Below are 18,266 nucleotides of genomic sequence, written 5' to 3' on the forward strand. Positions count from 1 at the left end.
TCGCTCCCTCTGAGGTGTCCTCAGACATCATCATGATAAGCTCTAGCTCATCTCATATCCCTCTTCGAGACAGAGCACCAAGTCAGCCTTTGACTCCACAGCTGAGCATCCAAAGGTCACCCATATCATGATCCAAATACCCCACTAACTTCCTCCCCGTGACCACTATCCCGGCCCCGTGACACGCAAGTCCCGAAATTCTCTTTTCCTTATGCAAGAAGGCACAATCCAACCGAGGATCGTCTCCACTCTGATCTCTGGTTTCTGCTGCGCATATCCCTTGCGCATCTCACCACATTCCCCGACAGAGACGGGGACCCCAGACTCGCCCCCGGTCCAACATCCAGGCTCCAAAAACTCAATACTAGGGTTACTCAAGCCCAAAACTCTTCCACATCATACACTGATCGGAGAACATTCCATCATCACATTCTCTTGCCATCTAGTGAGCACTACGGCTCCCCCGCGGTATCACAACACCCTCTGACTAGTGAGTACTACGGCTCTCCGCAGTATCACAACACCCTCTGACTAGTGAGTACTGCGACTCTCCGCAGCATCACAACACCCTCTGACTAGTGAGTACTACGACTCTCCGCAGTATCACAACACCCTCTGACCCCACTAGCTCGTGCTCCACAGACTATCATAGGCGGCTACCCATACTCGTCTCGAATATTCATCACAGACTCTGGAGGCAATCGTCATAATGGACGCCCACCCTTGCGAAGATCCACTCTCACAAGTAATCTCCCTGGATGCCCATACTCGAAAGGCTCTCACTAGATCCATAGATACCCGATATACCACAAGTCATCTCAACTCAAGATTCAAGAATACTTCGAAATAAAGATATCAATACCCGGATACCTCGGAACACCCCCACCGAACATCACAAGATCCTGCCACAACCACTGATCACCTGCCCCAAGCACCATATAGAGGCAATAATACATTCCCTCTGAACCCCATAATTAGATCTTCATTTTTCCAAGTTTCAACTTCGGTGTATCCAATTTCTCAATTGCAGTACGAAGAAACGCTAACGCTACGAAATACGCTGATAATTCTCCGAAACCCCCTTTTTCCCGCCGCTCAAAATCCAACAAGGATACGCATACCGACCCGGGAGTTGGCTGCCCAATCATTCTCTATCTACTTGCCCCAACACTGACCAATACCAGATTTCTGACTAATAAACACCTGTCGTGGAGACATTCATCCTTCTCAAACAAGTACTTCCCGCATTAACTCACTCTGACCCCTTTCCTCGATCACCGACATCTCTGGTCTCATGATTTCTTACCGCATATCTCTATACTGCACTTATAACTGCTCTTGACAAATCTCTGCTTTCTTACATACGACACCCGGTTCTCCCCCACTTAGGGTTCGAACCATCACCAAATAGCACGCAACTAACCCATAACTATATTCTCCAGCAAAATCGCACCTGCCCCCGGAAAGTGCTACACAATGCCCTATAATCCCCTTACGGAAATGAATCGACCTCATATACTCTGAACCTCTGATGAACTCCTCAAGAACTTCTCGTCACGTCTGCCTCTAGTCGTTCCAAATCTCGTACCAACCTAGTACCAAACAACTCAACTGCTCAATAACATCCCTGACTCATAGACTGAACCATAAAATCACCGTACCCCTCACCTCAACTCATCAACCAACGCTCCAACATCGGGATCATCCTAAGAACAAGGACCCACTCCCATATTCAACACCCCATGGATAGAAAACTCTCTGCACCGCTAAACTCGACTGAACTCCCCACTGATACCACTACCATACACCCGACTATACTCAATTAGGTGTAGCATGGCCCTCGACTATCTCAGTCCAAACTGACTATCTGCTCATGATAAATCACTGCCTCGCGGCACACATGCTACCTAATACTCTGGTGGGAAATCATCATCTATGACGACCTGCAGGGTTTACCCCTAAACCCAAAACCAAAACATCATGCTCCTCATATTTTCACACGTACATAAGCAGTACCTCCCAGATCATAGGAGGTGACATATCCTTTATCGACTGATCACTCAACTCAGATCGAAATTCTCCCTTCTCACTGACTCCTTACTAAAATACTCTGAGGGACTCTCGATCTCCCTCTCAAGGGGCGCCTCTTCGAACTTACTCATGACCGAATAACCGGAGAACCACAAACAACCTTCACTACGAATCGTGGTACTCATTCCATGACATCTCTTCTTAATATGCCCCGATGTATGGTACCCTAACCATAACATCACTCCTCCATCCGCTCCGATGTATGGTATCCGGACCATAACATCACTCCTCAATCTGCTCTGATGTATGGTACCCGAACCATAACATCACTCCTCAATCTGCTCCGATGTATGGTACCCGGACCATAACATCACTCCTCAATCTGCTCCGATGTATGGTACCCGGACCATAACATCACTCCTCAATCTGCTCTGATGTATGGTACCCGGACCATAACATCACTCCTCAATCTGCTCTGATGTATGGTACCCGAACCATAACATCACTCCTCAATCTGCTCTGATGTATGGTATCCGAACCATAACATCACTCCTCAATCTGCTCTGATGTATGGTACCCGAACCATAACATCACTCCTCAATCTGCTCTGATGTATGGTATCCGAACCATAACATCACTCCTTAATCTGCTCTGATGTATGGTACCCGATTCATAACATCACTCCTCCATCCGCTCCTTAAAACCTTCAGAATACTCCCTGTATCAAGTATGAGTCCTCTGCTTTCAGTAGTACGGGCCCATACTACCTGCCACATCTACCCATACTTTCCACACAGACCATCCCAGAGCTTCTAAGTAACTGCTCGACCTGCCCTTTCACTAATCCCATCGCGCGTGCTTGCTCCCCAGCGAAATTCTCTACTCTGCAAGCGCACTCATCCGGCTAGGGTTACTCCCTAGGCTCTTCCATTGTCCTCCCCCTTCTTTGCTATCAGCTGCTGAAGAGCTCCTAATGATGCCAGCCATCTACATCCTGAATATCGTCATATTCACTTAGTAGCTGACTCCCATCATCGAGAGTTCCACAAAGCACAAAGCAAGCAACATTCGAGCATCGAAGAATACATAGGACTCCCTCTCTGTGATAACTCCACCTTCTCGGCTCATCCTCAAAAGTACCACCGAACTCTGTAACTCTACCCCTCATGGGTTCTAACTGGATACTCTCACTCATCACATACTCAAAAGCATAACACATATAACAACGAGTCCTACGCTAAGGCATCACAAATCAGACCACTCTAGTCCTAACATATGAAATACCTAGCCTGTCTCTAGCATGTAATAATATCTCATAAAGTGCATCATAAATATCTCATAACACAAAAATAAGGGTATTTTGGGAAATCACCGTTCGGGCTCTGGCTGATTGTACACACTGCTCTTTCTTGTTTTCTCTTTGAACTCTTATTCATTTTTAGAAAATTATTTCCTTAAAACTTTTCTTACTTCCTCAGTTTGAGTCCAGATTTACCCGAAGGCGCATCCGAATCCCTCAAACCAAGGCTCTGATACCAACTTGTAACACCGTGAATTTCAAAACAATTTTTCATTTAAAATAATCGTAAATTCTTAGAAACACTTGTTTAAAATCTCATTTATAAACGAATTACAAAAAACAAAACTCCTTTTTCACTTGCATAGAAAACCAGGATCCTCCAAAACATGACTCTTTCTCTGGTGTGTACAATCAAGCCGGTGCCGTCCCGTGATACTGAAAGAAACCTGAAAAACAACACAGCACAAAACACTGTAAGCACGAAGCTTAGTGAGTTCCTCAAAATACCACACATAACACATATTAGCCACTCGAGGCTATAACTCTATGGGTCCGTGCACCCAAACTCTGTGAACCCTCAGGTTCTAACTCTGGGAACCTTCCGGTTCCAACTCTAAAACATGCACAACATAAATCACGTAGAAATAATGCAGTACAATACATCACGTACATATAGCATACAAATACTCTGATCACATAACTCTGGTTACCTACTCAAGGTAAAGTATAGTGAGAAGACTCACCTGGCAAACAGAAAGCAGATATCCCCACACTTGAATCTCGAACCCACCACCGCCTAACACGTAAGGCAAATACTCTCATGAATATAACTCTCGAGACTAGAATCAACCCTCTCATGGCACCCTCTTAAGGGTAAAAGACTATTTTACCCCTATCTTGGCCCAAAGGCCACATCGCTGACTAAGCCTTAAAAGTCAATGGTCATCTCTTGGTCCAAGTCAAAGTCCTCCGTCAAAGTCAACCCTCCTGGTTGACCCTGCTCGCCGAGTCAACCCGTCGACTCGTCGAGCTCCCATGCTCAGAACTTCCCCAATCTGCGACTCAACTCGCCGAGTCACCCCGAGACTCGCCGAGTCCCACAACTCTGAGTCCACTCGCCCACAACTCACCGAGTCATCCCTCGACTCACCGATTCTCGACTCAACCAGAGAATATCGGGACCCTTCGACAAGACTCGTCGAGTCCAAGAACAGACTCGCCGAGTCTACGGCTATCTTCAACCTACTCGCCGAGTTGTTCATACAACTCGCCGAGTTCCAGGCCATCTTCATCCAACTCGTCGAGTACACCCATGTGACTCGCCGAGTACCACCGTTCTGAATCCATTCAGAAGCATTCCAGGCCATGCAATTGATCCAAAACATAGATCTAGTCTCCTACCACTCATCCATCACATAAAGTGGCAAACTTTACGTGAATCCAAGGAGATCTAATCTGTTTGCACATTGGGGCTAGGGTTTGGGACATGTAAGCTTCACTAAACACTCCAATACAGGGACTTTCATGCACTCTAGACCTTCTCCCTTCCAGATCTGAGCTAGCAACCTCAGATCTAACCTATAAACTCCAATACATCCAAAGATATGATCTCCAACACCCCCAAAATGATGCATCTAAGAAATAGCAGCTCAAAAAAACGAGATATTACCTCAAAGGAATGCCCCAAAAGAAATGAGACTCGAATCCAAACAAAGCCCTTTGCTCCAAGCCTTCAATCTCCCAAAATTCCTTCACAAATACATTCTCCAAGCTCCAATCCATTCAATAATGGTGCTTCTTCGTGATTTAGGGTTTTCTGGGGCTCAAGGGGTGATAAAGAGGCTGGGAGGGAAACATAATGATCTTTATATAAGGCTCAACCCCGAGAATTAGGGTTTTCTCCACACAGCGCCTACTCGCCGAGTCCATTACACTGACTCGCCGAGTCGGCCACTTAACACGCGACCAAGTCGCGACTCTACTCGCCGAGTCCATCCATGGACTCGCCGAGTCACTCTTTCACAACTTACTCTTTTAGGCCCTTAAACTCTACTATTGATATTTCGGGATGTTACATCTTCAGCCATGCAATCCTCCCAAGTAGCTCATCGTATGAATTCCCGTATTAAAATTCACTGAATCAGTTCCCCCAATACTTTTCATTCATCAAGAATTCATTAGCGTCATAATCATTCCCAAATCGAATCCTAATCGATAATCGCCCCAAATATTTCATTCCATAGGCATAAGACTGTCCCAACCTAATCTTCATTGGTAATTTCTTTATGTGTTCTCGGCTGTGAGTGATTCCAATGAGAATAAGCAGGCTACAAATCCAATGTGCCCAGAACGAATCATCCTCAAGGGTGATAGGTTTTTTAGTTAACTCTGGGGTGGAGAAGGAAAAGGTCGACCAACATTCAAAAATAATATTGCAGCAAAAGATCTGCCATCACAGAACGAGCCCATACCTATATGGTGCAAAATTTTCTTGTCCCCTTCTTTGTTCCGAGCCATCCCGGGACGAACATGTATTGCTTTCCTTACAAACTTTGCTACATTTATCTCCAGCACTGAACCTAAACATTTTAATTCTTGCAGGGAAGCCTCCAGTTGCATATCATTCTGCACCCCTTTGGATATAACAAAAGCAAAGTTTTTCTTTGTCACCATGTAAACATCCACTATACTCCCATACCTTGAAAAGATCTTCTTAACAATCTCCTTTCGAGTTCGATCTGGAAGATTGGTCACGAACATAGTTGTGACTGTTGCATACTCTCTTCGGTGCAAACCATTCTCTCCAGCCATAGGTTTTTTTTATCATTAAATAAGGCTCTTTTAATGAACTAAAATAAAGTAACAATTCTGAGATCACGCAACTTCGTTCGTTGATTAATCAAGAGTGAATTTGGTAGCACCAAACGCAGTTGAGATCTGATCCTAACAATCAGAGTGAAGATGATTGATTAGATTCAAGAAGATCCAAGAAATATCTCTAAAGCTAGGTCAAAAGGTTGACATTTTGACTTTTGCATTTGCTCGTCTTCTCATAATAGACAATATATCTACATCTCATAAATAAAGATTAGATGTAATAAATTGCAAATTTCCCGAGTACATATGAACCCTTTCATACATCTATATTTTAATATTATAATGAGTATTCTAAATGAGCGTATTTACACTCTGTTGATAAAACAAGAAACATTTTTAAAAAAATATTCTATATACTAAGGGGTTGTTTATTGAGAATTGATTCGTACACTACATTTTTTCTACGTAGACAACAATTTGTGTTTTAAAGTGTTGTATTGTACAACTCTATAATATATAAATTGTTGTGTATGGCGCTTAATGTTGAACAAAAAGTCTCCAACTTTTTAATGATTAATAGAAGGTAAGAATAAGATTGCTAAACTATTTAGATGCATGTTAATTACATGGTTTTTGATTCGTTCAGAGGTTGATCGAGAGTGTACCAAATGCATCGAGTAGTGAGTGATACAAAGATAACCTCTAAAGGTTTCATTAAAAGGTTACCATGATAACCACAATTCCTAATAATTAGTGATGTTTATAAGAAAATTATTGTGCTCTTTTGATTGGCTACCAGACTTAAATTATTGCAAAAAAAAAAAACTAGAGAGAAGTTAGGAGGTATTTGTCAACTCACCAAGTATTTGTCAACGGATTACAACATCAATTCCACCAGATCAACGATTTCGCAATGGTCTACGACCATTAATAGTTTATGTCTTGCTGAGATAAAATAAAGACGAAACTTCATCCACCATCATGTGCAGTAGTGGGATTAAAGTATTCCATGGACATATCATAGTCAACGGTTATATATAATAATCTTTAAGCCAGTAGTTACAGTTTTTTAAGCAAATGAGTTCTGTCTAGATAAACATCGATATAAACAGGAAGCACAAAGCTACATCTAGCATACACAATCACCACGCGTTCATGCTTTCTTGTTCAGTTTCTTTGTTCAAAAAAATCATCAATATATAAAAAAACAATGTCTTCTTCAGGGGAAAACCTAGAAAAGTATCGGATTCCACTCCACGAAATCCTGCGGGCCACAAGAAACTTCAGTTCAGAAACTCTGATTGGAGATGGTGGATTCGGTTTCGTCCACATAGGGAAACTCTCTGAAGAATGGAATGAACGCAAAGTAGCCATCAAACGTCTTAATCGGGATGGTGGTCAAGGAAACAACGAGTTCCGTAATGAACTCGAGATGATTTCCAGTTTCCATCATCCAAACATCATCACTTTCATTGGCTACTGTGATGAGGCCAATGAGATGATCATAGTTTCCGAATTTGCTAAGAATCAAAGCCTTGATCATCATCTCCAAAAGCCGGATAAGATTTGTGGCTTAACATGGCCACAACGGATGAAGATTTGCTTAGGTGCAGCAAAAGGGCTCAAGTACCTTCACTCTGGACTTGGGGAGGACAAAAGAGTAATTCACAGAGACGTGAAGAGTGCAAATATACTTTTAGATGACAATCTGGAAGCCAAAATCTGTGATTTTGGTTTGTCAAAATTTGGTGCAAGAAATCAAGAAGATACCCAAATTCATACAAGGGTTGCGGGCACGAGGTTTTACATGGATCCGGTTTACAACGAAAGAAGCAGACTCACCAAAGAGTCAGACGTCTACTCCTTTGGAGTTGTTATGTTTGAAATGTCAAGTGGGACACTGGTTTATCGTGAAAAGTGCTTCGGAGATGATGCTAAGCCGCAATATCTCATTGATGTGGTCCGAAGCGTCTATGACGATGACAAAAAGGCTGCGGAGCCAGACAAGTTAATTGATCCTTATATTAAAAATCATACCGATATGAGCTCTTTTCATACATTTAACAAAATTGCACATAAATGTCTCAACCTGAAGTTAGAGGAACGACCAACCATGGAGAAGGTCATCAGGAAGATTGAGCAGGCAATCACAATTCAATTGGTAAGTCTTTTCTTTCAATCATTTATATATATATATATATATATATATATATATATATATATATATATATATATATATATATATATATAATATCAAGAGTTTATCTAAGTATCTATTTCAACCTTCCTCTGTCAATTTGGTTTCTATTAAGTGATAACAAGTTGTCATTTTATTAGTTTTTTTATTGGTAAATGGTATATAAAACATTTTTTTTTTTTGTAAAATAAGAATTCGATTTTGACAACGGTTTTTTTTATATCAATTTTGACAGTTTGCTTTGTAATTTGTTACAATTCTGATAACTTTACCGGTTAACCAGGTTAAATGCTGACGTGACATGATGACATGTCAGTTTTGATGACGTGACATGCTGACATGATATGCTGACGTGTCAAAATTGAATTTTTTTCTCACAAAAAACACTAAGTTTTCATTTTTTTTTTTTTTCGATTTTCACACTAAATTTAATTTTTTTTCTTTCAACTTTCATACTATGTTTTTTTTGTTATCGAACATTGTTTTTTCTAATTTTATTCAATGTTGACAATTTTCTATTTGAAACTGTATAAATATTTTTTGATACATTTAAACTGTGTAAATATGTTTTTTTTTTTCATTTAAAAACCATAGTTTTGTATAAATACAATTTTTTATTTCTTTTATTCTTTTTATATTTTTATTTTTTTTACACTCAAACCATATTTTTATGTATAAATATGTATTAGTTATATCGAAATTGTATTTTATATTAAATATGCAACTTTAAAATGTGTTTGAAGGTTTGGAGATGTGTAGTCGATCAAAACTCGGATATCAAGTTTGCAACCTATCAAATTTTTACATCTTATTAGAAGTTTATGTTTAGTTTGATTCTCATGATATAACTAATGTTTTGAATGTAAGAAAAAAAACACCTTGTATTTAAATAAAAATGTGGTTTTTAAACGAAAAAAATATGTTTATACGGTTTAAAATGTAATAAAAAAATATTTATACAGTTTCAAATGAAAAATACACAAAATTGAACAAAATTTGATAAATAATTTTCGACTGGAACAAAAAAAAAACATAGTGTCAAAATTGAAATAAAAAATTAAACTTAGTGTCAAAATCGAAAAAAGTGAAAACTTAGTGTTTTTTGAGGAAAAAAAAATCAATTTTAAGACGTCAGCATATTATGTTAGCATGTCTCATCATGAAAACTAGCACATTATCATGTCACGTAAGCATTTAACTTAGTTAACCGGTCAAGTGGTCAGAATTGTAACAAATTGGAAAACATAGTGTCAAAATTGACACCAAAAAAACATGGTCTCAAAATCGAATTTCTGTTTAAAAAAATATTTTTTGTGCCATTTACCCTTTTTTTAATTTTCTCATTATCATATTAGTTATTGTTTATATTTTATGTATATTAAAATTATATAGAATATTTATTATATATAGTTTTATTATTATTATGACGTTTTGAAATATCGATTTTAGAGGAAATAAATCATTTATATATTATATCTTCTTGCATATAAAAGAACAAAATTAGTCTTATTCATGACATTTTTTTCTATTTCCTATAACAGTTTTTAAATGTAAAAAAAGACGCCAAAAATATTTTGCAGTGTTTGTTATATGTTTACAACTGAATCAGTGTGATTTATCAAACCCTGTTATGTTTTTATTCACAAAACCACATAAAATCATCTACACGAAGCTTAGAAAGTTTCCTAATTCCACTTGAGGAAATAAACTTGGCAACTCGAAACTTCGATCCGGAAACATGTATTGGAGACTCTGAATATGGTGCAGTGCACAAAGGACAACTCTATGGACATTGGCAAAACCGCACCGTGGTCGTCACGCGCTTGCATCCAAAAAAGTACTCAAACTGGAACCAAGATTTTAAGAAGGAGCTCGAGATGATTTCCACTCTTCACCATAAAAACATCTCCCCTTTCATTGGTTACTGTGAGGAAACCAATGAGAGGATTATAGTTCATGAACATGCTATCAATGGAAGCGTTGCTACTTATCTTGAAAACGTCAACAATAACTTGCCTAAACTAACATGGGCACAACGCCTGAAGATTTGCCTAGGGGCAACAAGAGGACTCCAGTGCATTCATTTGGCTTTTGGGGTTGACAATAGAGAAACAAGCGGTAACATTAACTGTGAAAACATATTGTTGGATGAAAATATGGAAGCCAAAGTTTCTTTTTTTGGTTTGTCAAGACAAAGTCCCACATACCACAGACCATACGACCTTATATCAGACAGGTTCTCATTTGGCGTAATAATGTTTGAAATATTGAGTGGACGTCGGGCTGGTGATCTAGACAAATATATTGACCTAGAAGAGCAGTTTGATGAACTTCAAGAATATTACCGAAACAATCAACTCAATATATTCACTGATGACTATATAAGAGATAAAATTGATAGCCCTTGTTTGAATACATTAATAGATGTTGCATATAAGTGCATAAAGAGGAGTTATCCCAGGCACGTAATATTGGATAAACTGACACGAGGCCGTGGGAGAGGGAGATGGAACAGGAGGGGGGGAGTGCGACCTCACGTAACACGTAGTAGGGATCTGCACTTTACAATGAATGAAGTCGTCGAGATGATTGAGGATGCATCCGATTTAGAAGCAGATGGAAACCACCCATAAAGTGTAATTTGGGTATTTTCTATTGTTATCAAAGTATGGCTAGAAAACAAAAAATTGAAATTATAACGCTTTAAATAATTGCATTTTTTTTTTTAAATGCATGAATAAGGAAAAAAATCGAAATGAATTGATATGATCTACCATTAGGTGAAAGTTGGATTTCATCTTTTTTTTTTTTTTCCATGATATTCTTTTTAACTTATAGAATATTAACATTTCGTTATTGATAATTTTCTTGCTTATGTTTTTAAGTGTGGTGTAATTTTTGTATGACATGATTATTCATAATTACTCTAAGCTAATATTAAAGTCACCTCTTACTCAAACCAGTTGCTATTACTATATATATATATATATATATATATATATATATATATATATATATATATATATATATATATATATATATATATATATATATATATATATATATATATATATATATATATATATATATATATATATATATATATATATATATATATATATATATATATATGATATATATGAAATAATTGAATCATATTTTCTGATTGAATTAGACGTTAACAACTTATATCATTACTTTTTATTTTGAATATACATATCCGTTGTTGTATTGTGGTGGTATAACTTTAATTTGTTGTATCAGGTTTCCTGTAGATATTCTATTAGTATAGTTAGGGAGAGCAAAAACCGAACCGCAATCCAAAAAAACCAAAAAAACCGTATAAACCGAAATCGAAAAAGTGAAACCGAAATAAAAACCCATGGTGTGGTTTTTAGTTTTTTAAAACACGAAAATACTCGGTGCGGTGCGGTTTTTAATCTTGTAAAAACCGCAAAAAACCGAACCGCACAATATATATATATATATATATATATATATATATATATATATATATATATATATATATATATATATATATATATATTCAGGTTCATTTGAGACCATTCTAATTTTGTGAGACCGTGAGACCAAATCTAAAAATAATTTTAAAATGCAAAATAAATGGAAAAATCCAAAAATTCTTTTTTTAGATATTATTTTCGGAACTTGAATTAACTAAAAAAAAATAAAAATAAAAAATAAAACAAAATGAAAAAAATATAAAAAATCCATTTTTTTTTAAGTATGTGAAATATTGTAAATAGAATATTACACTAACATATATTCTAAAAATTAATTTTAAAATACAAAATAAATAGAAAAATCTAAAAATTATTTTTTTCAATATTTATTTCAGAACTTGAATTAACTAAAAAAAATAAAAAAAAAATTAAAAAAGTTAAAAAAAATTCTCTTTTTTTTTAAAATACGTGAAATATTCTAAATAGAATATTACACTGTATATATTCTAAAAATAATTTTAAAATGCAAAATAAATGGAAAAATCAAAAAAATTCTTTTTTTAAATATTATTTTCGGAACTTGAATTAACTAAAAAAAATTATAAAAAAATAAAAAAAAAATAAAAAAAAATGCATCTCACGGTCTCACAAAATTAGGCCGTCTTACATGAACCTAACCCTACATATATATATATATATATATATATATATATATATATATATATATATATATATATATGTATATAAATATATATATATATATATATATATATATATATATATATATATATATATATGTATATATATATATATATATATATATATATATATATATATATATATATATATATATAAATTAAGTGTTGATATTTGTAAAAACAAGAACTTATGACAATTAAAATTTCTATAAATATAAATATTTATCTTATCTATCGGAGAATGATTGTATATTTTTAAGTATACATTCAGTGGTATTTACAATAACAAATAATGTTTATGATATTTTTTAACATTTAAATATAAAGAGTACTAGTGATATATTATCATTTTTATGAATACATTAATTGATATTATCGTTTATACTTGTAAAACAAATATTATATTAAATTCGTATTATATTTAAGCATTAGAAACATATTGGATGAGTGGTTATGCAACTTGATTTGAAACCTAAAGGTGGTGGTATCGGTTCATCTTCAATAAATGATTAGTACTTCTCATCTGAGTCAAATTAAGTAATTCATTGAGTTACTTGAGTTTTAGTAAAAAGACAAAACGAAAAAAAAAAAAAAAAAAAAAAACAACAAAAACAAACCGCAATAAAAAACCACAAAAACTGAACCGCATAAAAATCGAATGCTGCGGTTTCTAAATTTCAAAAAACCGAAGTTATGATTTTCGGTTCGGTTTTGGCCAAAAACCGCACCGACTCGCACCATGTTCATCCTTAAGTATAGCGCTTTTTTTGTGTTGCGAGTCTTCTCTTAATGTCACGTAGCTTACTAAAATTAGAAATGTATAAACATTTTACATTTCTTAATTATAATGTAATTTATTATTAAGAAATAATAATAATAATAATACCACAAGCAACAACAAATAATATGATAAAATAAACTATTATATGACAATTGAAGTTCAACGCATATAATGTTTATGTTTGAACAACCAATTCCATGACCAAACGAACTATATATATATATATATATATATATATATATATATATATATATATATATATATATATATATATATATATATATATATATATATATATATATATATATATATATATATATACTAGTGAAATCTGATGCTATAATACATAAACACTATTGATAGTATATTGTCATAGAAAGAATTGAAAGTAAGATCATTATAAACCAAGAAAATAACTAAGATGGCACACTAAAAAAAATGAAAGTATAATCTTATAACAGAAACAAGATGGCATGGCTAAGCTCAACAATCACACCCATTTGGTTCTCGTATTCCATTATACTCCATGACATCATCATGTAAACTCCATCGTAATACCAGCTTTCACGTTATCCCCTGCATGATAATATCCGAATAGATCAAATTAAAAAAAGTTATTAAGTAAGGATGGTATCAAATAGTATCATTTTGATGTGTTTTAATTCTTTTGTTGCAATGGATTTGGAGTCGTCCAAAAGGATAGATCAAATAAAAAGTTAGCATTTAACTAGTTATATCATGTTGCACTTATAGAGAAAAACATACAACGATATGCCTTAGAAACAATGAAAATTTCACATAAGTAAAGAGCATGGTTAGAGTTCTAGAATCAAAGCATAGTATCATTTTAGTATATTTCATAAGCTTATACCTTCAAAATTGGTTCTTGTTTTCAGGTAGGGGTACCCTCACAGAAAAACGTTAAAAACTTAGGAAAATTCAAATTATTTCAAATGTAATCCGACCCTAAAACCCCTAAACCTACTTTTTCTAGGGTATGTTGCTAATAAAAAAGGTTTGATAACAATGATTTCTCAATTTACAATATCATCCCTATGCTATATTGTCTAGATTCAAGGTTGAAGTTTACTCAATAGGATACCAACTTAAACCATCTTGTGGAATTCTTGTTATTAGTAATAGAGAGGCATCTTAGTAATAGAAACTTGACTAACAGTGATTTAGAATCAGTAACAGAGAGACATCCACAATCTAATATCCTATTTTTTATTCAACCCACATTGTCTCGATTCAATGCAAATCAAAAACTTATTTCCTAACCTGCCTTCATGGATCAAATGGAACATCAATGTGTCTAGTTACTTTAACAACAACAAATCCAGCCAACTAAATCAAGGTCAAATAATTGTCAAGGCTATTGTTTTTCCAAAATTCCAACATGGAAAACAATTCCAGCCAACTAAATCAAGGTCAAATAATTGTCAAGGCTATTGTTTTTCCAAAATTCCAACATGGAAACACGAAGATTGAGCTCCAATAAACATAGGGAACTACGTACCTTCTAGATTCCTCCTCATAGCACCTGGTCTGGAGCTATACATAATATGTAGAGAGAGAGAGAGAGAGAGAGAGAGAGAGAGAGAGATGTTTCCCCTTTCCTTCATGTTTGATTTCGATCGGACCAGGAGAAGAGCAAAGAAGAAGCCGCCGAGCACATCCCCCTTTCCCATCGTTTTCTTCCTTCTCTGCTCTTCCCATCGATCACAAAGCTCCAGAGGTTTCGCCTTGCTACTACCGTTGCTTGCGAAGCCGGACATCACACCTCGCAGCCGGAAGAGACTAGCGAAACTTCGCTACTTCTTCACGTCCTCCATCTCTTCGGTCTCGTCGACCCGGAAACTAGTACCTCCTCGCGAATCGACCGAAGACGCACCGCCTATGAGCTTCGTTTTCTTCGGCCTTCTTTGTGGTCTGCGAGAAGTAAGGATCGCACGCAGAGCCGAGCCTTCGTCCTCCTCCTTCATCGCTGCGAGTATCGTGCATCGTTCCCTTTCCTCTTTGCCCCCATTAAATCAGAAACGGGAAGTAAAAGCCCTCAATTAGATTAAGTTTCGGCCATTAATCAAAAATGGTCCCTCCATGAGATTTCCTTTTATAAAAGCCCTAAAATCATTTTGTATATATAAAATGAGCAAAATACACCCTCACTTGAATCATTTCTACAAAATGAGTCCATTCCCCAAACTTTGGTGTATTTTATTAAAAACGGCCCCTCCCATGGAGATTTCTTAACAATACCAGTCCAAGACTCAAACATTAAACCCATATAAACCATTTCAGTCCCACCCTTGAATTATTTTAACCAAATCAGTCCTATTTTGGTTAAATAAATTACCAAAAAAACCCCAAATAGTTTATATTTGTTAAGAAACGGTCCCAAGAGTATTTCAAAATTCAAGAATGGTAGATTTGCAGTTTCTCAAAAGAAACCTAATTTGAACGATTGGAACTTACCCTTTAAGGGTGAATGCTTATGGCCTTTTTAATATTTTAATTATTTTCGCAGACCGGGGGGGGGGGGGGGGGGGGAGGATACATGTGCCTAAATGCTTTATTTATATAAATCAATTTGCTTTTTATGAAAAAATACAATAAGTCTAGTTTATAAAAATATTAGCATATTGTTACAGATAAACTAGTATAAAATTTTCTATGTATTATCGTTATGTTAGCATGAAATAACTAGTTCACACAACAAATACTATATAATACAAAATATATGTGTAACAGCCATCTCTCAAGGTATTAGTTAATTTAAGTAATCAATATTTGTTATTGGACTAATAATAGGACAAGTGGATTTTTGGAGTGGACCTTAGCAAAGTGGGCCAAGTTGTTGGGATGCCCATAAGTCGTACGTTGGGCGTAACCTGGTGTACACTGGGCGTAAAGGCACCTAGGATGTGGGGAGTGCATGCACGTACGTATAGCGTACCAAGGATTACGCGCAGCGTACGTGAGCAGACTCAAAAACCTAATTTTTAGGGTTTTAGTCATATAAATACCCCATTATCGCTCAAACCCTAGCTTCCTTACCAGTCCCTCACCCTTATAAAACCCTAATAGGCCCTCACACTCCATTGTTGTGTGTGTTTGACCTTTTGAGCTTATTTTGGTGAAGAAAAGCTTAGAAGAAGAGAAGAGGAGTTGTAGAAGAAGAACTTGAGTATCTTGGGCTTAAGAATCTGGGACTATTTCATCTTTTGGCTCTCAAAGGAGGTATAAAGCTTCCAACTTTCCTCTTAGAAGCTTAGATCTAGGATTATGGAGCTTTGGACCTTTTTAGGTCCAAAGGATGGATTTTTGTCATGCAACTTCATTTTTGAGCTTAGGGTTACCACCCTTGGAGCTCAAAGAATTCCTTTAGCAGTAAAGTTTCAACCTTTAAGGCCTTTATGTAACCATGCATGAGATCTATCCATTTCTATGGAGTTAGTTGCTATTATTCTATGTTTGGGCTCATTTAGTGGGTTGCAAGCCACTAAGTGATCGACTTTATGGATCAAGACATTGAAGAGGACTTGGATCTGTGTTTATAGCCTTTGGATTAAAGTATTAAGCACTTAATGGGAAAAGCAACTTAACAGAGAAGTACGATGGGCGTACAAGCAAGTACACGCAGCGTACACACCATTTAGCTAGTAGACCTAGCGTACATAGGAGTATGCCCCGTGTACGCAACATATATGTGTTTGGCATGTTTTGGTCCTTGGTTTGGCCCATACTGTGGACTTTGGGTCTTTAGGCCTTAGTGGACCATCAAAAGTCAAATAAAATAGGTTAAGAATACGTTTGGGCTTAGGGTAAGACCTATTAGAGGGAGTAGGCTCAATTTAGCTAATTAGGCAATTAGTGGGCCACTAGTGGGCTAACGAAGCCTACCTAGTGTAGGACCTTTTGTATTATGGTCTTGGACCTTAGATATGGACCAAGTAGGACCAAGGGGGTAAAATGGTCATTTTAGCCTAAGAAGATTATCAGGTTTTGACAAAGTATCATTGTATAGAGTTAGTCGGGGACTCGTGGCAGCAGCCAGTAGAGATTCCTCACACACGAGTTTAGCATTCAGTTTGAGAGGTGAGTCTTCTCCTATAGGAACGGGTCTAAAGCACCAAGGCAAGCCCGTTTATGTGTGATTGTATGTGTTGGGGTTAGGCCAATGTAGATTTTATGTTTCGAACTTCGGTCTGATACTGGGGCAAGCCCGAGGAAGTTAGTATGCTTGATGTCTTCGTGATTCTTGCATGTGTATGATTATGTGTTCCGGACTTTGGTCCGATGCCGAGGCAAGCCCGAGGAATGTTAGCTTTCATGTTATGATTATGTTTATGTATATGTTACACTTGTTGATTTGATATGTATATCGGACTTCGTTCTGATACCGGGCGGGGGCTGATGCAGGGCTAGGCCCAAGTTATGTCGGACCTCGGTCCGATGCCGGGCGGGGCCCGATGCTGGGCGCTAGGCCTAGTATGTGATTATGTGTATAGTTTGTGGTAGCTTGGGGGGACTCACTAAGCTTTGTGCTTACCGTTTATATTTTTGTTTTCAGGTACTTCCACTAGCAAAGGGAAAGGCTCGGGATGATTTTAGCGCACACACCATAGTTCAGCCTGGGGCGTTTTAGACTCTGATATTTTGTCATATGATTTGATACAACGTTTGTTGTGATGTTTTGAGACACATGGTTTATGATTTTATTTATAATAATTTATGAGATATGGTTTTATTAATGCTTTTAAAAACGAAAATTTTGGACCGTATTTGGGGAGTTATATGTGATGGGTTTTGTACATAAGAACATTCCTAAGTGCGCATACAAACCTTAATGCTCGGATCTTGGTTTCTCTATTAAACATGCTTTGAATCCAAGACTTCTAATGACAAATTAGGTGTAAGAACAATACAAAACCACAGTTAGAAGCATGCCTTGAAACACTTGTTTAATCTTCTTGTT

General features: G+C 36.4%; 1 protein-coding gene across 1 annotated transcript; it reads left to right on the top strand.

Annotated features, from left to right (window-relative positions):
- Positions 1-7,358: 7,358 nt before the first annotated feature.
- LOC145008842 (uncharacterized) lies at positions 7,359-10,978 on the top strand. Its single transcript, XM_078967465.1, has 3 exons — positions 7,359-8,309; positions 8,581-8,588; positions 9,955-10,978. Exons 1-3 carry the CDS (start codon positions 7,359-7,361, stop codon positions 10,976-10,978), a joined length of 1,983 nt encoding a protein of 660 aa, XP_078823591.1.
- The last annotated feature ends 7,288 nt before the right edge of the window (positions 10,979-18,266 follow it).

This window comes from Lactuca saligna, chromosome 1 (genome assembly GCF_052625555.1).
Source record: "Lactuca saligna cultivar CGN05327 chromosome 1, ASM5262555v1, whole genome shotgun sequence".
NCBI lineage: Eukaryota > Viridiplantae > Streptophyta > Magnoliopsida > Asterales > Asteraceae > Lactuca > Lactuca saligna.